Below are 21256 nucleotides of genomic sequence, written 5' to 3' on the forward strand. Positions count from 1 at the left end.
CAGCTCTTATTTTTATTATTTCTCTCCTTCTATTTGTTTTGGGATTTGCTTGTTCTTGTTTTTCTAGGAGTTTGAGATGTATCATTAGGTCATTGATTTGGGATCTTTCAATCTTTTTAATATATGCACTCATGGCTATAAACTTTCCTCTCAAGACTGCCTTAGCTGTGTCCCATAGGTTCTGGTAGGTTGTGTTTTCATTTTCATTGACTTCTAGGAACTTTTTAATTTCCTCTTTTATTGCATCGATGATCCATTCTTCATTAAGTAATGAGTTATTTAGTTTCCAGCTGTTTGCATGTTTTTTGTCTTTACTTTTGTTGTTGAGTTCTACTTTTACTGCATTGTGGTCAGATAGTATGCATGGTATTATTTCTATTTTCTTATATTTGCTGAGGCTTGCTTTGTGCCCTAGGATATGATCTATTTTGGAGAAGGTTCCATGGGCTGCTGAGAAGAATGTATATTGTGTAGAGGTTGGATGAAATGTTCTGTAGACATCTACTAGGTCCACTTGATCTATTGCATATTTTAGATCTTGGATTTCTTTATTGAGTTTTTGTTTGGATGACCTATCTATTGATGATAATGGAGTGTTAAAGTCTCCCACAACCACTGTGTTGGCGTTTATATATGCTTTTAGGTCTTTCAGGGTATGTTTGATGAAATTGGGTGCATTGACATTGGGTGCGTACAGATTGATTATTATTTCCTTTTGGTCTATTTCCCCTTTTATTAGTATGGAATGTCCTTCTTTATCTCATTTGATCAATGTAGGTTTGAAGTCTACTTTGTCAGAGATAAGTATTGCTACTCCTGCTTGTTTTCGGGGGCCATTGGCTTGGTAAATCTTCTTCCAGCCTTTCATCCTAAGCATATGCTTATTTCTGTCGGTGAGATGAGTCTCCTGTAAGCAACAAATTGTTGGATCTTCTTTTTTAATCCATTTTGTCAAACGGTGTCTTTTGATGGGTGAATTAAGTCCATTAACATTAAGTGTTAGTACTGATAGGTATGTGGTGATTCCTGCCATTTAGTTATCTTAGTTGTTTGAAGGTTTGATTGTGTGTACCTAACTTGATGTTACTCTCTACTGTCTTGCTTTTTCTTATCCTGTGGTTTGGTGCTGCCTGCCTTTTCATGGTTAAGTTGGGTGTCACTTTCTGTGTGCAGGATCCCTTGCAGAATCTTTTGTAATGGTGGCTTTGTGGTCACATATTGTTTTAGTTTCTGCTTATCATGGAAGACTTTTATTGCTCCATCTATTTTGAATGATAGCTTTGCTGGGTAGAGTATCCTGGGGTTGAAGTTATTTTCTTTCAGTGCCCGGAAGATCTCACCCCACGCTCTTCTTGCTTTTAATGTTTCTGTTGAGAAGTCTGCTGTGATTTTGATGGGTTTACCTTTGTATGTTACTTGTTTTTTCTCTCTTGCAGCCTTCAATATTCTTTCCTTAGTTTCTGAACTTGTTGTTTTAATGATGATATGTCGTGGAGTAGTTCTATTTTGATCTGGTCTGTTTGGTGTCCTGGAGGCCTCTTGCATCTGTATGGGAATATCTTTCTCTAGATTTGGGAAATTTTCCGTTATTATTTTGTTGAATATATTACGCATTCCCTTCGCTTGCACCTCTTCTCCTTCTTCGATGCCCATGATTCTCAAGTTTGGTCTTTTGATGGAGTCAGTGAGTTCTTGCATTTTCTTTTCACGGGTCTTGAGTTGTTTAATTAATAGTTCTTCAGTTTTTCCTTTAATTACCATTTCATCTTCAAGTTTAGAAAGACTTAGTAAGTTTCACAATACCTATCAAAGAAGACTAAAGGATCTACTGTTAGCAATTATTAGAAGAAAAAAAGCTCTAGAACAAGTTGTAACAATGCTAACATAATAGTAATGTCATATTATTTTAAATAAAGCTTTATTTTTTTAAATGAATATTCACTTGGATGTGGGCTCATCTTAATCCCTACAACAGAATTTGACAAGACTGGGAGTTTGAGGCTTTAGATTTGCTCAAAGAGCTTTAGATTCAATATAAGGGAATTATGTTCGTTCTAAGGTCTTTTAAGATCAGCTATTTCCTAGGTTACAGATAAAAATCTAGATGTATCTCTTATCTAAATTCATTTTTTTAAATAAAAGAGATTGTTGTCAGTTTTAAGTGTGATTTCTTCATCTTTAATAAGGAACAGGATTGGTTAGTTTAGTGGTTTCTAATTCTTTGGAATTCACAAACCAATAAAAATATAGGTCAGGTAAAGTCTTTTTCTTTTCTTTTTTTACTTTTTGGCCAAGAAAGATCCTTACTACAACAAAAGCCCCACCATTTACTATTCATAACTTTATATAACAGTGAAGTGACTTGTGCCACAATTTCAACTGTTGGAATATTAAATAAATTTTCCTTTATTAAAATGTACTTTGTAGTCCTTGTTTTTTTTCACTTTGAATCCCTAAAAATTTCATTCCACACTGGTCAAAACACCAGCCTTAGACTCAATAACTTTCTCAAGTCCATTACTACTGCAAGGATCTAATGATTTTCTCTAAAATTTGAGTATCTGATGGTACCAGACACTATGGAGGCTCTCCAGGTATGGCATTCCTGAGGTTCACAGTTGAAGCAGGAGAGGGACATAGTGGTATAACATAAGGACAAGTATTTTTAATACCTTCAGAAGTACAGGAAGTACCAAGACAGCTCAGAATAAATAAATAACATAAAACTGTGGAGACACAAAGGAGGTAGGGAATGCTGGGAACATACACTTCCTGCTGATCCTCGCCAATTCATCTTTGCCTTGCCCTGCCAGGCTCAGTTTAATAAGGCCACAAATTAATAAAAAATTGATTGCATGGTGGTGATGAGGGTATCTTTAGAGCAAGACTGAGCTTAAATCTTGACTTCCGTATGCTCTGGCTATTTGATCTTGGCCATGTGTCTTCAGGATCCATTTGTTTTTATCTTTCAGATAGATGTTAGCACTGCTTTTATATGGTTGTGAGGCTTAATACATGAAAAGCTCCTAGAAAAATTGTAGCTATATTCAAAGTGCAGTGTGTATCACATGACTCCATGACTTAAATCATTTGATGGCATTCATGCTTTTGAGATAAAGACAAGAGGCCTTTCCAGGCCTTATGAAGTATACCCTTCTTTTCCAGCCTCCTCTCAGACCACTATGCCCTCAGACCATTCACTCCAGCCTAAGGAGCCTTATGAAGGCCCATTTAGACCAGCTGTGTCCCTCTACCCCTTATCTCTGAGCCTCCCTCCTTTCTGAGATAATTCCTTTTAGTCTTCAGATCTCTCTATACCTCCTCATGGAAGGCTCTGTGACCTCTCTAACAAAGATCGAAGTCCTATTACAAACTGTCAAGGCACCAGAAATTCTAAGTATTTTAGTTTGGGTTACCATTTGATTGTCACACTATAGACAGCTGTGGGATGACAGTAAATACATGTCATTTTGCTTACCAGGGCCTTCCCAGGACTTATCATTGTCCAGCATATAATTGGCCTTGATAAATATTTATTGAATTAGTGAAGTATTAGGGAAAGAATATATGGCAGAGTGTTGAGGGCAGAACAAGTGTTTCTCTTAGAGAAGAAACTGTATTCTCAAGAACAATGGAATAGAAGGCTGAAGTGGTAACTTAGGAAACATTGGATGGAGAGAATGAGATGATAAAGTGCCAACAGAGAATCCATTGGCTATCTTTGGGTGTACAAAGTGACCTGGTAAATACTGGTGTTATTTACTGGAAATCTAAAAATTGATTTCTGATAAGGCTAAACTCACCACTGTTAGAAAACTTCATGAATTAGTAACACCTGAAAAGTAGTTTTTAAAAACTATATCCTTATTTCCTCAAGGACAGTGCAGATTATGGAATTTATTTGGCATCACTGAAGAGAAAAAAGTCATCTTATAAGCGGGGCTCTTGTTCTTTCTCACCATCTTCTTGGCTGAGCACATGCTGGCAGTCTTCCCAGGAAACATCTCATAGATAGCCACGATGATTTGGCAAGCAGATAGTGCTTTTCCATCATTATGAAAGCCTTTTAAATAAAAAGCAATGAGTGGTTCAGATCAGCAGCAATGCTTGAACAATAAGGGCTGCTGTAGAAACGTGTATTTGAAGTCTTACTTGGACAATTGACTAGATTTACTCTTTGTAGACATAGTGTCTTGTTATAGTCATCATGTTTCAACTTTGTTATTAGTTTCTCCATCACTTTGTTAAGATATCCAGCAAAGATCTGTTTGGTATATAAACTGAACAGATGAATGAGATGCGTTGCAGTTAGGTTACTCAAAGAAGGCTGTGTCTAAGTTAGAACTCACTGAAAGGTAGAGAAACATAACATATATGGCATGTAATATATTTCTTGCGTTAGGTTCCTAACCCCCACACTGAATTGGTTGTATGTACAGTGCATTTATACAAGAAGATCATTACTTGATAATTCTACAGGTGTTGGCCAGCACCCATCAGGACGTCTGACTGCCCAACTGCAAGAGTGCACCCCTAGTAGGGTGTAAGTAAGAGTAATAAGTAAAGAAATTTTGTCATTGGAGTCCAAAGACAAGATTCAGTTTCTATTCTCCCAAAGACTCTGTACCAGTCACTTATATCCTCAGTTTAAGTGGCTTATTCTATAAAATGAGTAATTCAGAAAGCACAGGAAGATTGTGTTGATTAAAGGATATCATGTTTGAAGATATCAGGACAGGCTATCTTCCCATCCGTCAATATGCTTAATCCCCACAGCAGCTTCTACACAAATGTGGCTCCATCCAGATCTCCAAGACAGAATTTCATGGAGGATCTTGGGATTCAAGGCAGAAAGGAGGCGTGTGGGCAGCACAGGACTGGAGACCAGTTCTAGGACTCCCACATCTCCACACTTTACCTGCCTATAGCTTAAAAACTATTGTGAAAATATACAGGATTAAGATATTCGCGATTTGTTGACATTAAACCTAGTGTTACTAACAATGAGCAAATGGAAAAAGAATGTATGAAAACAATTCCATTTACAATAGCCTCAAAAAAAATCAAATACCTAGGTGTAAACCTAACAAAAGATGTGAAAGACCTCTACAAGGAAAACTATACACTTCTGAAGAAAGAGATTGAGGAAGACTATAGAAAGTGGAGAGATCTCCCATGCTCATGGATTGGTAGAATCAACATAGTAAAAATGTCGATACTCCCTAAAGTAATCTACATGTTTAATGCAATTCCCATCAAAATTCCAATGACATTCATCAAAGAGATTGAAAAATCTACTGTTAAATTTATATGGAAACACAAGAGGCCACGAATAGCCAAGGCAATACTCAGTCAAAAGAACAATGCAGGAGGTATCACAATACCTGACTTCAAACTATATTACAAAGCGATAACAATAAAAACAGCATGGTATTGGCACAAAAACAGACATGAAGAACAGTGGAACAGAATAGAAGACCCAGATATGAAGCCACACAACTATAAGCAACTTATCTTTGACAAAGGAGCTAAAAATATACGATGGAGAAATAGCAGCCTCTTCAACAAAAACTGCTGGGAACTGGTTATCAGTCTGCAAAAAACTGAAACTAGATCCATGTATATCACCCTATACCAAGATTAACTCAAAATGGATCAAGGATCTTAATATCAGACCCCAAACTCTTAAGTTGATACAGGAAAGAGTAGGAAATACTCTGGAGTTAGTAGGTAGAGGTAAGAACTTTCTCAATGAAACCCCAGCAGCCAGCAACTAAGAGATAGCATAGATAAATGGGACCTCATAAAGCTAAAAAGCTTCTGTTCATCAAAAGAAATGGTCTCTAAACTGAAGAGAACACCCACAGAGTGGGAGAAAATATTTGCCAACTATACATCAGACAAAGGACTGATAACCAGAATATATAGGGAACTGAAAAAACTAAATTCTCCCAAAACTAATGAACCAATAAAGAAATGGGCAAGTGATAAACAGAACTTTCTCAAAAGAAGAAATTCAAATGGCCAGAAAACACATGAAAAAATGCTCACCATCTCTAGCAATAAAGGAAATGCAAATTAAAACCACGCTAAGATTCCACCTCACCCCTGTTAGAATAGCCATCATCAGCAACACCACCAACAACAGGTGTTGGCGAGGATGCAGGGAAAAAGGAATCCTGTTACACTGTTGGTGGGAATGTAGATTAGTACAACCACTCTGGAAAAAAATTTGGAGGCTACTTAAAAAGCTAGACATTGATCTACCGTTTGATCCAGCAATACCACTCTTGGGGATATACCCAAAAGACTGTGGCACAGGTTACTCCAGAGGCACCTGCACATCCATGTTTATTGCGGCACTATTCACAATAGCCAAGTTATGGAAACAGCCAAGATGCCCCACCACTGATGAATGGATTAAGAAAATGTGGTATCTATACACAATGGAATTTTATGCAGCCATGAAGAAGAACGAAATGTTATCATTTGCTGGTAAATAGAAGGAATTGGAGAACATCATTCTGAGAGAGGTTAGCCTGGCCCAAAAGACCAAAAATCGTATGTTCTCCCTCATATGTGGACATTAGATCAAGGGCAAACACAACAAGGGGATTGGACTATGAGCACATGATAAAAGCGAGAGCACACAAAGAAGGGGTGAGGATAGGTGAGACACCTAAAAAACTAGCTAGCATGTGTTGCCCTTAACGCAGAGAAACTAAAGCAGATACCTTAAAAGCAACTGAGGCCAATAGGAAAAGGGGAACAGGTACTAGAGAAAAGGTTAGATCAAAAAGAATTAACCTAGAAGGTAACACCCACGCACAGGAAATCAATGTGTGTCAACTCCCTGTATAGCTATCCTTATCTCAACCAGCAAAAACCCTTGTCCCTTCCTATTATTGCTTATACTCTCTCTACAACAAAATTAGAAATAAGGGCAAAATAGTTTCTGCTGGGTATTGGGGGGGGAGAGGGAGGGGGCGGAGTGGGTGGTAAGGGAGGGGGTGGGGGCAGGGGGGAGAAATGACCCAAGCCTTGTATGCACATATGAATAATAAAAGAAAAAGGAAAAAAAAATTAAAAATAGAAAAAAAACCCCAGTGTTATTACACAGTTTTGTAACTGATAACACCTGAAAATGTTTTAAAGTGTGTATCATTCCTTATGTACAAAAAGCATAGGTCAAAGGAATTATTAGACAATAATGTTTATTAGATAATAATAAATTTTGATTTCCTCACAAAATTAGTCTCTTCACTTGGAACATCTTTTGAGGTGCTTCCTTCCCTTTGGAAGGGAGCCCATTCATATGGGCAAGGTCCATGTCCGATACTTCACTCTTAAAAGCATGTTAATAGAAACTTTGCTGACTTATTAATTATATAAAATATACAAATGCAGAGATAGCTTCACAACTTTTAAAGTCTACTCTGATTTTGAATATTCTTTCAATATGCCACTTTCTTGCTTCTTTATTCTAGTCCTTCCCTATTGCCTCTGGCATCAACTTACATTCCTATAACATACCCTTTACTTCCTGTCTACTAGTTATTTCTCATTACTTCCCACCAACTTCTCCTTCTTATAAAACTAGGCTCCCTTTCTTATGTGACATCATTCATTGTGATTCTTCTGTAATATTGTTCCTACTGCCATGGGCATGGATGGCATCTATGTATTGTGCTTTTCTTCTATAAGTATGTAGTAAGTTGGCACAAGTTATTGGCTTATTAAATACTTAAATTATATAACAGTATGGATAGTGGAATTAGATCCTTGGATCAGTTATTCAAATCACTTATTGACTGCTCATTCATTCATTCAAGAACTCTTGTATTATGGAGCTCATGTTCACCCATATCACTTCTCATATTTTCAGTTACTGGGCATTCATTTCCTGATTTCTCTCTCACAGTCAACCTCTTTTAGAAAACATGTAAGACAGATGTCTGTCTAATCCTCTTCTTTGGTGCTGTAAATTTCAGCATCTTTGAATAGTCATTTTTTAAACAATTTTTTATTCAACTTTTAGGAACAGAGTCTCTATTGACACTGGATTCATTAACAAGCAAAATAAATTCCACTCTATTGATACTTACCTTCTATTTGGGGGAGTCAGATAATCAATGTATGTCATGTGATGTGTAGTAAAGAGAAAGAGCAGAATAATGAGGTGGGGGGGCAGGGATTCTTCTTAGAAAGTGATTGAAACCCAAGTGAAGAAAGAAGGTGAATCGTGTGAATATATGAACATGTTATCTATTGCTTTGCAATAAATTGTCCTAAAAATTTAGCAGCTTAAAAAACATGAATATGTATTACCTTATCATTTCTCAGGTTTAAGAATCTGAGAATACTGTAGTTGGGTGTTTCTGCTTAGGGTCCTCTCATAAGGTTGCAATCAAGTTATTAGATTGCAGGTACTCAAGGTTCATTTGCAAATGAAGAATTGGCTTTCCAGCTCACTGACATGGTTCTGGACAGAGCTCCATTGACTGAGGGCCTCATCACATGGCAGCTTGCTTCCAACAGCATATGTAGCAAGGAACAGAGAATAAGAAAGAATCCCACAAACTGTCATAGCCTAATCTCAAAAGTGACATACCATCTTTTATTTCTCAAGGCAAGTGCTCTACCTCTTGAGCCATGCCCCCAGCCCTGTATCAGTTGTTTTCTTAGGTCTTCCATACCTTAAAATGCTGCTTTTCACTGACTTGTATCCCCCATTGCTTGAGTGTGATTTCCCCACCTACCTTTGGTGGGGAAATCCTTCTTTCTCATTTCCTTTGTCATTCAAATTTCCTAAAAGAACAATGTATATTTGCTGTTTCGACTTGATTGTACCTTGTCCTATCTTATCCCTATTGTAGCTAACTCCCACTCTTCACTACTCCAGTAAATCTCTGACAAAGGTGATCTAGTAATGATAAAGACCAACCAAATCTCTTTTCATTGGATCTGATTTCTCTTGTGACCCCTGATTCTCTTGCTCATGGTGGCAGGAGCATGTGCCAGATGAGTTTGTTGACTTCATGGTTTCCAGAAAGTAGAGAGAGAGAGACCAAGGAAGAGACCTGGGGTAAGATACATAGCCCCCAGGAACACCCGTCTCCCTATAAACTACTTTCTCTAACTAGGCCCCACCTTTGAAAGTTCTTACCATCTCCCAAAAATGCCATCCACTTATAAATCTTCCAGTAGATGAATCCATTGATTAGGTCATAGCCCTCATTACCCAATCATGTCATAATGATTAGATCCACCAGCTAGAGATCAACACTTCAACACATGAGCCTTTGAGGAGGGAGTGGTTGATATCTATATTTATATAGATGCCTAATATAAAAATTATTACTGTTTCATCACAAAAGTCAGGCAACCAAAATATTTGAGAGTTAGGAATCTTCTTACCACCAAGTGAAGACAGGAAAGAAGAAGAATAGTTTGTGTGAATGGCTTTCAAAGGAGAGAAGAAAGAGGCAGGTTCCAAGTTTGGGTGTCAGGTCTCTGAGCATGCCAGATGGTGGGTGAGTCCACCTTGATTATGTGGATCTTGTGTGCTGCTGGTCCACAATTATAAAGATATGTGGGATGGTACCAGCAGTGTAGTCCTAACTTGAGAATGCTTCCATGTTGCAAGTCAGTTCTTAGGATAAAAGTTGATATGAATTTTTATCCTATGAGCTTAGTAATAAGCATGTAGCATATAGAAGTATTATTAAATAGCCTTATAGGCTCTATTGGAAGAATCTTTTATTATAATAAAAAAAGGAGGCAGGCATAAAAGCAATATTATGTGATTTGCCTGGGATTCTTAGGAGATGAGAAAGTAGGTATTTAATAAATCTAGACTGCTCTTTAGATGCATAACTTAGAAAGGAGATTTAAAGCCAAGTCTTGTGTCTTTTCCAAAATGCAAGCCAAAGACTCTTACCCATTTCTTTCTACCTGTTTCATGAGCATCTCTGTATGATTTTCATTAATTTTAGTTTAATTCTTTACCTGGTATTTATGTATAATTAGATATACTAATTTCTTGTATTAGAAGTTCAATAGAAGTGTTTGTTTTTTCCTTGCATCCATTCTTCCTACTAGGAGGAGGGGAGCTGGTGAAATCTGGGATGATGGCAAACATCCCCAATCCTCTCTGCCATGGAGTAATTTGTATTAAATGATATATGTATATATGTTACACATATACACGTATACACACATATGATGGCTTTTGACTTGGATACAAGGTTTACTATAATTGACCTTCAAATCTTCACTCATGTAAAAAGAGACTCTCATGTACTCAAGAGTTAGCCAAAACTCTCAAATACGGGTAAGGATGTTGTGTTCATATCTCTACTTACTTTCTTAGCTATCTTTTTTTGTGGCTTGTAAACAACTAAAATTTACTTCTCACAGTTTTGGATACTGGGAAGTCAAGGTCAAGGCACAGGCAGTCGGCTGTCTTTTTACTGTGTCCTTACATAGGAGAAAGCGAAGAAGCTGTTGGGTCCCTTTACAAATACACTATTCCTGTGTATGAAGACTCCACCCTTAAAAATTCACTTGTAGATGTCCCCTGACCTGCAGATGGGGGGTATGCAGTTCAAGTTTGGATCATCTTACAGGTTCACCAGCACTGCATAGTGCTTCTCCTCAACATTTCAACACTTTAGAGAGATTATGTTTGGGGCTTCCATTGTGTCATGAGTTACCGTGTATTATAAAATATTTTGAATCATTGTAGAATATTCAATGTCAGTAGATCTGCCTGGATTGCTGTAAACAAGTTGTGTTAGTGATCATGTCTAATTATAAATGTTTTTTTTTTCCAGGTTTTTCTAAAGAGTGACCGAGTGGCAAGAATGGTTCAGAGTGGAGGGTGTTCTGCTAATGATTTCAGAGAAGTGTTTAAGAAAAACATAGAAAAACGTGTGCGAAGTCTGCCAGAAATAGATGGCTTGAGCAAAGAGACAGTATTGAGCTCGTGGATAGCCAAGTATGATGCTATTTACAGGGGCGAAGAAGACTTGTGCAAACAGCCAAACAGAATGACACTAAGTGCTGTGTCTGAACTTATTCTGAGCAAGGAACAACTCTATGAAATGTTTCAGCAGATTCTAGGTATTAAAAAACTAGAACACCAGCTCCTTTACAATGCATGTCAGGTAAGTGCTCTGCGAGGTTTCCCATTCCCCTGTCTGAATCACAGAATGAGCATCAAGTGTTTACAAGCCTATGAAGATGTACTTTACTTCCTGTAATCACTTTGCTTGAAAAGTTGAGTGAAATTGAGTTTTAATAAGTCACACAGTGGTATTTGAAAAAAAGTATTTGATAGCAGCAGAAGAAATTATCTCTATCCATGGGAGATGGCTCCCATGTTCCCTACTTTAGGCCATCAGATTTGTACCTCTTGGGTATGAATGGGGCATGCCTTAAATAGTAAAATGAGGCTCATTGGTTATCTAAAGAACCTAGGCAATTTATAATAATAAGCAGGGATTCCTCTGTGCAAGATAATTTTTTTTATAAACATACAATGCTAGTCTTCTGAGTTTTATGGAAGTAAATAAAATTTTAAACTTTTTCTCTAATGCAATCAGGTAGAAATAAATTGAGGATGACTGTTAAACTATGTAGTTTAAACAGGTGACAATAAATAGTGTATTTTCTCATAAGTTGTTCAAGATATGCATATGAAAAATTGAATATAATCTCATGCTTCATGTTTTATATTTTAGTCCTTATGATTGATCTAATAATACATTCCTTCTATCTTTACATTTTTTGCTAATTAGGAAGTATAAATTATTTAACTCTGCCCTAATATACAATTTAAATTTAAAAATTCTGGCATTGTAAAATTCTTTTGTTAACTAAGGGTTATATTTCTATAATATACATATGTTTGTTTTTAATTTTTTGCAATCTACTTCTCAGAATTTCTGCATCCTACCCATATTCCTTACTTTGAATTACTAATTTATGGATAATTTTGGATGACTAAACTAGTAGGGCTAATTAGATAACATGCTAATTAGTTAATATTTAGCAGTGTGGTATCTTAACCTGTGAACAATTTATGTGCTCATCATAATTGTTTTTTTACTGTGTCACTAAACTAGACAGTGACTTGGTAATAGTGGAAGATGACAGTAAAACCACAATCTTGTATTTCAAAAAAATATAGCTAAGATTTTGTATTTTTTAATGAAACTAGTAGCAAACTTGTTCAGTTTAATGTTGATGTATATTACTTAGGAGCAAAATTCTGAGTCAGTTCAGGAGAGATTTACTGAGATTTTATTCAAGTAAAAAATGTCACTCTGGTATTAGAAAAAACAAGCAGAACAAAATAAAATATTTGCTTTCCATGTTCCAAACTCTAACAGAACAACTAGGCCTCTAAGTGAATTAGTAGTTATACATTCAAATTTGTACTGGATATCATAGGGTTATAAAACATATTTATGTATACCTATGGGTTTATGTTCATTAGCTCAAAATTAATTGTTTGCCTACTTTCTAAGATCTTACAGCTGAGGCATGGGCCTGCTTATTTCTCTCTTCCACAACTGCAATATACAGTACTTCTAATTCAAATCACCAACTCTAAAGTAGTGGATTTGTTTATTTATCCTCTCAGTTATATTAGTATTTGCCTAGTGTGTTTTGATATACTATTGGGAATATATGTATTTATTAGGATTATTCTGTCCTCTTGTTAAATTGATTTATCATAATATTCCTCATTATCCCTGATAATTTTCCTTTTTCTAAAGTCTGCTTTGTCTTTTTTTGTTTTTGGTGGGAGGGTGCAGTACTGGGGTTTTAACTCATGGTCTAATGCTTGCAAGGCAGGCACTGTACTACTTGGGCCATGCCTCCAGCCCTTTTTGCCAGCATCTACTGTTTTTTACCCTGGCTGGCCTGGACATCTATCCTTTTACTAATGCCTCATGCATAGTTGGGATTGCAAGCACACACTATAACATCTACCTTATTTATTGAGATAGGGGTCTCCTAATTCTTTGCGTGGGCTGGCATCAAACCACAATCATCCCTATTTCTGCTTCCCAAGTAGCTGAGATTACAGACTAAGTCATAAGTCACTTTTGATATTTACTTAAATTTATTTTTTTAAGATGGGTCTCACTATGTAGCCCAGGCTGGCCTGGAACTCTTGATTGTCCTGCCTCAGCTTCCCAAATGCTGGGACTTGAGGTATGCACCCCCACCTGGCTTTGCTTTGTCTGAAACTAAGACAAGTACTGTAACTTCCATTTGATCAGGGTTAGTATGTTGTATCTTTTCTCCAGGTATTTAATTTCAATCTAGGTCTTTATTTTTATAGTGTGTTTCTTTTAGACAGCATATAATTGGCTCTCAGGGAGTTTTGTATTTACTCACTCTGATGATTTTTGTCTTTCAATGTGTATGTTTAAATCATTCATATTTGAAGCGATCATTTATATAGTTGGAATAAATCCTATAGTTTTTGAAACTATTGCCTCATCCTTGCTATTCTCCTTTGTCCTCCCCTCCCTTTTTCTGCTTTCTCTAATTCGGATTGAACATTTTTTATGATTTGCTTTTGTATTCTTTTTGGTGCAGTATTTATACTTTTTTCACATTTTTATTAGAGCACATCAATTATAAAATGTGTGTAGGGGGTTCCTTGTGATATTTGTATATATGCATATAATATACTTTGACCATATACACCCTTGATTATACTTTATTTCTTTCTTTCCACCTTGTTTGTTTTTTAAGTGTATTTAGTTGTTGCCCTAGGTTTTACAAGGTTCATTTAAAAATAATCTGAGTTTACCTTCAAATAACACTTAGAAGGCTTCAAGTATAGTACAGTTAAAATTCAGCATTCCCATATCCTTCCTCCCATCCCTGTGGCATTGTTCTCATTGATTTCAGTTCTGATATACTATAATCTCTCAGTAAGTTATTATGCCTATTATTGGTCCAAACAGTTGTCTTAAATTAAGAATAAAAAATGAAAGATTATGTTTTTATCTTCAATTGATCCTTCTCTGATATTATTTCCTATTTTTATGTAGATTCAGATTTTTACATATATCATTTTTTTATCCTGCAGCATATAAAGAAAAACATTACTTACATGACCAACACTGTTGTAGGATCAACACTCCCAGGCTGTTTGTCTTTGAAAGTCTTTGTTTCTCCTTTACATTTGTAAGGTAATTTCACTGTGTATAGAAATATTCAGTAGGTTCCTTTTTTAATGCTTCAACACTTTGAAGATTTCACTCCACTTTCTTCTTGCTTTCATGATTTCTGATGAGAATTCTGATGTAGTGTTGAAACTTAGGTAAGACTAAGGTAAGGTGCCCCGTCCCCCACCACATGACTTCCTTCAAGATTTTCTCCTTCTTGTAGCTTTCAGCAGTTTGAATATAATAAGCCTAGTGAAGCCCTGCCCCCCACCGACACACGTGTTTGAAGTTTTCTGAACTCTTTTTTCTGTACATCAATATCATTAATTTTGGAAAGTTTTCTGTTACTATTACATCAAGTATTTCTTCTGTTCCATCTTCTCTTTTTTTTCTTTCTGGTATTTGAGTTATATTTTTGTTATACCTTTTTAAATATTGCGACACAGTTCTGAGATGCTTGTTTCTAAGTCTTCCTTCACAGTTCCATCTTTATTTTTTGCATTTCAGATTGAGAAGTTTCTCTTTGACCTATCTCCAAGCTCACTGATTCTTTCTTTACCAGTCTCACATCTTTTGGTGGGACCATCAAAGGCATTCTTTATTTCTGTTACTCTGGTTTTTGTTTTGTTTTGTGTGTGTGTGTGTGTGTGTGTGTGTGTGTGTGTGTGTGTACTGGGAATTGAACCCAGGGCCTACTGCATGTTAAGCAAGTGCCATACCACATGAGCCACACTCCCAGTCCAGTGTTTTTTTATTTTAAATTTTCTTTTTCATTCTTGCTTAGTGTTTTCATCTCTTTATATTATCCATCTGCTCTTGCTTGCTTTTAACTTTTTCTATTGAAGCTGCTAGCATATTAATAATAGTAATTTAAATTACTGAGAATTCTAGGGCAAGATGGCAGATTCAAAGCTTCCTCTGTGTGCCTCTGTGAATGAGAATGTCAAACAAAGGACAGGTTATATTCTAGAAAGAAAGAAAGGAAAAGTCACAGCAATCATAAAAGAGGTGGCAGGACAGTTAAAGAGCATAAAGAAATACAAAAGCTATGCAGAGAAAGTAGGAAAGAGTCCACTGCACCAACCTTGGCTCTCTAGGGGTACAGCAGATGAAACCATATCCAAAACATAAGCCAGGAAGCTCTGATGACAACAGACTGCTAGTTCTAGCTGCAGGGAGAACCTATATTATCAGAAACCTTTAATCCAGTGTGGGGGTTTGGTGTGGCAGTGACTTTCCCTGTGTGGCAGGCCAGCTTTGGAGAAGAAATCCATTTTGTCACTTCCCGTATGTTGGAGTATTATAGTTGAGAAGGGGGTCTTTTGTTTGAGACCAAGCTACACTGGGAACCTGAAAATAGGAACAGTCTCAGGGTGGGAGACAAATAGGAGAGGCAGTCATGGAGAGGGAGAGTATTCAACATAGAACATGAACTTTACGCGTCAAGGAGCTTATGCTGTGGAGAGCACAGTGGTCATTGTCCTTGCTGTCTGTCCTCTCTGGCAAGGAGCATGCCCCATTGTGGGAGGATTACTACAGAGACTAAGAACTTCAGGCTCCCACCCCATGGCCAACAGATTGTTTGGCTTCTGAAGCTTCCTCCTTATGAACTGTAGTTTGCTGCCTGGCATGACTGAGAGCTCTGAGCACAGGTCATATAGATCACTGGATTTTCTCAACCTCCTCCTTCTGTAGGGTTGTCTCCTGCTGGCAGGGTCTGACAGCATTTGGCAAAGCAACAGGCCAAACCTAAAATTACTAGTTGGAAAGAAAGAAAGATCAGGATAGAAATTAATGAAATGAAGACTCAAAGAACAGTACAAAGAATCAATGAAGTAAAGAGTTGGTTCTCCAAAAAGATAAGCAAGACTCACAAACCATTAGCCAAACTAACCAAAAGAAAGAGAAAACTCAAATTAATAAAATTAGGGGGCTATTAGTACAGATATGAATGAAATCCAAAGAGTCATTGGGAGTATTTTGGAAATTTATATTCAAATAAGTTGGAAAATCTAGAAGAAATGGGTAAATATCTACCAAATATACCCTACCAAAGTTGAAGCAAGAGAATATAAACAATCTAAAAAGATCTATGACAAGCAACGAGACTAATGCAATTATAAAGAATCTCCCGACAAATAAAAGTCCAGGACTAGACAGATTCACTGCTGAATTCTACCAGACCTTTATAGAACTGACACCAATTCTCCTCAAACTTTTCCATGAAATTGAAAGGGAAGGAATTGTACCAAATTTATTCTATGGGGACAGAATTACCTTGATACCAAAACTGGATAAGAACACAACAAAAAAGAAAACTATTTAGACCAATTTCCCTCATGAACATAGATTAAAAACTCCTTAATAAAATACTTGTGAGTTAAACTTAGCATCACATTAGAAAGACATAATACACCATGATCAAATTGGTTTTATTCTAGGGTACAAGGATGGTTCATCACACCCAAAATAATAAATGCAGTACAGAAAATAGAATCCAGGACAAAAATCACATGATCATTCCAATAGATGCAGAAAAAAATCTTTGATAAATTCAATGTCCCTTCATGATAAAAGCCCTGAAGAAACTAGAAATGGAAAGCTCATACATCAGCATAGTAAAGGCCATATGGCACACCTATAGCCCACATTACATTGAATGGGAAAAAATGAAAGCATTTCATTTAAAATCAAGACCAAGACAAGGATGCCCATTCTCTCTACTCTTATTCAATAGAGACAGATACAAAATCATCATACAAAATTCATTAGCTTTTGTATATACATGAGCATACTGAGAAAAATATAAGGAAAATAATCTCATTTACAGTAGCCTCAGGGTGGAAAAACCTAGCAATAAACCTAACCAAGAAGGTGACAGACCTCTATAATGAAAACTATAAAATGCAGGAGAAAGAAATTGAAGTCACTAGAAGGCGGAAATACCTCCCATGTTCATGGATCAGCAGAATTGATACTGTGAAAAGTGTTATATTATCAAAAGCAATCTACAGATGCAATCCCCATCAAAATTCCAATGACATTCATTGCAGAAACTTAAAAAAAGGAATCCTAAAGTTAGTATGGAGGTACAAAAGACCCTGAGTAGTTAAAGCAATCCTGAGCAAAAAGGACTGTGTTGGAGGTGTCACAATATCTGACTTCACATTATACTGCACAGCCATAGTAACAAAAACAGTATGGTACTAGCACAAAAACAGATATGTAGACCAATGGGATAGAATAGAAGAGCCAGAAATAAACCCATGCAGCTACAGTGATGTAGCCAATTCTGACAAATGTGCCAAAAATGTACATTTGAGAAAACACCTCTTCAACCAATGGTCCTGGGAAAACTGGATATCCACATATAGAAGACTAAAATTTGATCCTTCTCATCCTGCATAAAACTCCATTCAAAATGGTTCAAAGACCTTAATGTAAGACCTAATACTTTGAAAGCACTAGAGGAAAGCATAGGGGAAATACTTCACGGCATAGGCACTGGCTTTCTGAATAGGACTCTGATAGCTCAGGACATAAAAGCAAGAATTCACAAATAGGATTGCATCAAACTTGAAAGCTTTTGCACAGCAAAGAAAACAGAATGAAGAGACAACCTAAAAATGGGAGAAAATCTTTGCCAGCTATATAGTTTATATGGATAATATAAAAAACAAAAAATTAAGAACCAACCTCCCCAAATAATTCAACCAATAAATGGACAAATGAATTACACAGATAGTTCTTAAAAGAAGAAGTACAAATGGCCAATAAACGCATGAGTAAGCTAGAAAGGAAACAAATTAAAATGACACTGAGATTCATTAGTCAGAATGTCTTATCATCAAGGAATCAAATCAGATGTTGGCAAGGATGGGGGGAGACCTTTATTCACTATTGGTGGAGTTGTATATTAGTGCACCCACTATAGAGTTCACTGTACCTGGGGTCATAGACATGACCCACTGTGACTGACTTGTTGGTGGAGATGGGGTCTTGCTAACTTTTTGCCCAGGCTGTCCTAGAACAGTGATCCTGCAGTCTAAATCAATGTACAGTAGAGATACCTGCACACCCATGTTTATTGAAGCACTTTCCACAGAAGCCAAGCTATGGAATCAGCCTAGGTTCACAACAACAGATTAATGGATAAAGAAAATGATGTATCTATACTCAGTGGAGTAAGATTCAGCCATAAAGAATGAAAGTATGTTATTTGCAGGAATATGGGTGGAACTGGAGGTGATCATGTTAAGCAAAATTAGCCATACAAAGAAAGATAAATATCTCTTTTCTCTCATATGTGGAATCCAGACTTAGAAGAAAAAGATACCAAAGTAGAGGGGGATTTAAGAAAAGAAAGGGGGGCAGTGGGAAGGAGGACAAGAGAGGATAATGGGGTGAGGTGAATATGATCAAAATACATTACATACATGAATGAAAATGTTGTAATGAAGCCCAGTATTTTATATAATTAATATATACTAATAAAAATTTTTAGGCTGGGCATGCTGGCCCACACCCATAACTCCAGCTACGCAGAAGGTAGAGATTGGGAGAATCACCATTGTAGGCCAGCCTGAACAAAAAGCCTGAACCCCATTTCAAACAACAGGCCAGTCATGGTACTATGTGTCTATAGTCTCAGGTACACAGGAGGCATAGGTACAAAGTTTGCAGCCTGAGGCTGGCAGAAACTCCAGTCTCTGTCCAAAAAAATCACTAAAGCAAATGACTGACTGACTGAATGAATGAGTGAGGGGTGTGGTTCTAGTTGTAGAGTGCCTGCCTAGGAAATACAAGGTCCTGAGTTCATGCCCCAGTACCACCAAGAAAAGTTTTAATAAACACATAAAAATCCTTGCTTGACAATTCCAACTTCTATTTAGATTGGAATCTGGGTCAGATGCCTGTTTTTTCTGTCCAGATTGTGTTTTTTTCTCCTCACCTCTGTCATGCTTTTTACTTTTTTGTTGAAAGATATATTGTGTCAGGTATTTGGAACTGAGCTAGTTGGTCTTTAGTGTGAGAATTATGGTGATCTCACTTGGAATTGGGGTGTGCCTAATGTTTTTTGTAGCCACAGGAATGAGAAGCTTCAGATGACACCAGGATTTGCTTCTGTCCTTGGCTTTCGACTTCCCTGAGGATTTCCCAGGGGTAATCTGTTGCATCTGTGATCCTCTGTTATGCTGGAGCTGTGTCAGGATTGTGGCGAGGTGTTGGAGAGAGGAAGGAGTGCTCTGCAATCCGCTTAAATCTTAGTCTGTCTCAGATGACAACCTTTACAAGTGTGTCTGAGTTTTGTCAGGTTTATTTTTTCCTCTCATATCCCTTACTCACATCCCTGGGTACATTATTCCCAGTATGTTTTCTTGAAATTCTATATTAGTAGGTGAGACAGGAAAGTTGCAGCAGGATAAGATTCTCCTCCTGAAGCTGGAATAAATTCTCAGTGTTTCTGTCTGGCAAAGTCCTTCCCCTTATTAGAGAGAAGGACTGGAGAGATTTGGTAGAAGCTTTTCTTCCCCTACTCCTGTTGCAGCCACAGGGGTCTCTTTCTTGAAGTTTCACTATGAGAATGTGTTGGGCTTACTGGAAGGAAAGTCCAGTAGAATGTGGGTCACCCTTTTGACCGTAGCCCCAGGAGTTTCTCAGTCTTGGTACTCAGCTTCTAGTAATTCCTGCAAAATGTTAGGTCAGAATGTGTTTATACCACTTATGGCATCCAATGACTGCTCTTTCAAGTGCTATATCTTTTGGATTTGTCTGTCTTTCTAGATTTTGAGTTAGTAGTTTAGTCTCTGATAAAGCCGAGAAAAGCTTTGATTTCGATTTGTCCTGCTTTTTACTGTAAGAATGGGAGCAACGACTTTATATGTCTGAGATGAAGCTGCAATTCCTTCAGTTCTGAGAGTTGAAGATGTACTATAAATAAAGAGCTTTATTTATTCAGTACTAGTATAAGTGCCACAGTGATGTAGTAAATCCTTGGCTCTACCTTTTTGGAACTGGAAGAAGTAGTATAATTGTTTGTGTCTTGAAAAAATTCTCCAAACTGAGAATTTTGTTCATTTGCTAAGGTGCTCTAGAAGGTCACAGGGACCAGCATGTGCACACTGTGCAACAGTGTAGCTCTTTGGAACTACAATGATTTTACAGAATTATGAACATAAATTAAGAAGACAAGTGAGATTCTTTTTATTTTTTCCAGAATGGAATGGATAGAGATATGTGTGTATTTTATAAAATATATTACTTATAATATGTATCATATAATTTATGTTTTTCTTTTGTCATCTTCCAACAAAGGTTAGAAAGGATAAGGAAAGGCAGTAGAGTTCATGGGAAATTCTCTGTCCCTTATAAAAAAGGAATTGTGTAGGAGAGGAATAGCTTGGAGAGCAGAAAGAGCAGCTAAAGCTGGCCAAGCACTGGAGCCTGGTTCCAGGTTTATACCTGTGGGAGTTACTCTACCTTCCCTGTATGTCAGGAGAGGTTTTGATTCTCCTGGTAATTGTAAGTCTTGCTTCTTTTTCTTTTGACCCTTGCCTTGTCCCTTGTTTTGGCCAACAGTGATCCCTAGAAAATCTTAAACATATATTGCTTATTTCAAAGGTGGAAGCTCAGGGTAGAGAGCTGTTTGGGGAGAGGTGCAGGACCTGTGCAGCCAGGCAGTCCCTGGGCCTTGGGAAGGAAAGGACATGAATGAGAAGGGAGCACTGCCAGCACTGCAGCATGAGGCCCACAGGATGTCATTTGGTCTTATTCCTGTCCCAGAGCTATAGGGTTAGCCTTTGCAACTCCATAAGATTAGCACCTGTGCTTGTGGTCAGCGTCAGTAACTTACTAGTTATCAGAATTAAGGCATAAAGGAAACTCCTAAAACACTATGATAGCATATCCACAATTAAACTATGAAAATCAGGGATTATTGAAAGAAAAATCATCATTAATCTGTTATAGAGAAATCAAAAAGGATTTTAATAAAGAAAAAATAATCCAGGCATGTCATAAATTAGGTATTATGTTATTAAAACAAATTGTTGTGTTTTAGA

General features: G+C 37.0%; 1 protein-coding gene across 10 annotated transcripts in view; it reads left to right on the plus strand.

The window, feature by feature from the left end:
• Cadps2 (calcium dependent secretion activator 2) overlaps positions 1-21256 on the plus strand; it is a 546589-nt gene that overhangs the window by 194087 nt on the left and 331246 nt on the right. For all 10 annotated transcript variants that reach the window (XM_074064310.1, XM_074064326.1, XM_074064319.1 and 7 more), the window contains exon 3: positions 10836-11168. In XM_074064310.1, the coding sequence (XP_073920411.1) occupies positions 10836-11168 (333 nt within the window). The remainder of the gene's footprint in view (positions 1-10835; positions 11169-21256) is intronic.

Source organism: Castor canadensis, chromosome 2, assembly GCF_047511655.1.
Source record: "Castor canadensis chromosome 2, mCasCan1.hap1v2, whole genome shotgun sequence".
In the NCBI taxonomy this organism is placed as follows: Eukaryota; Metazoa; Chordata; class Mammalia; order Rodentia; family Castoridae; genus Castor; species Castor canadensis.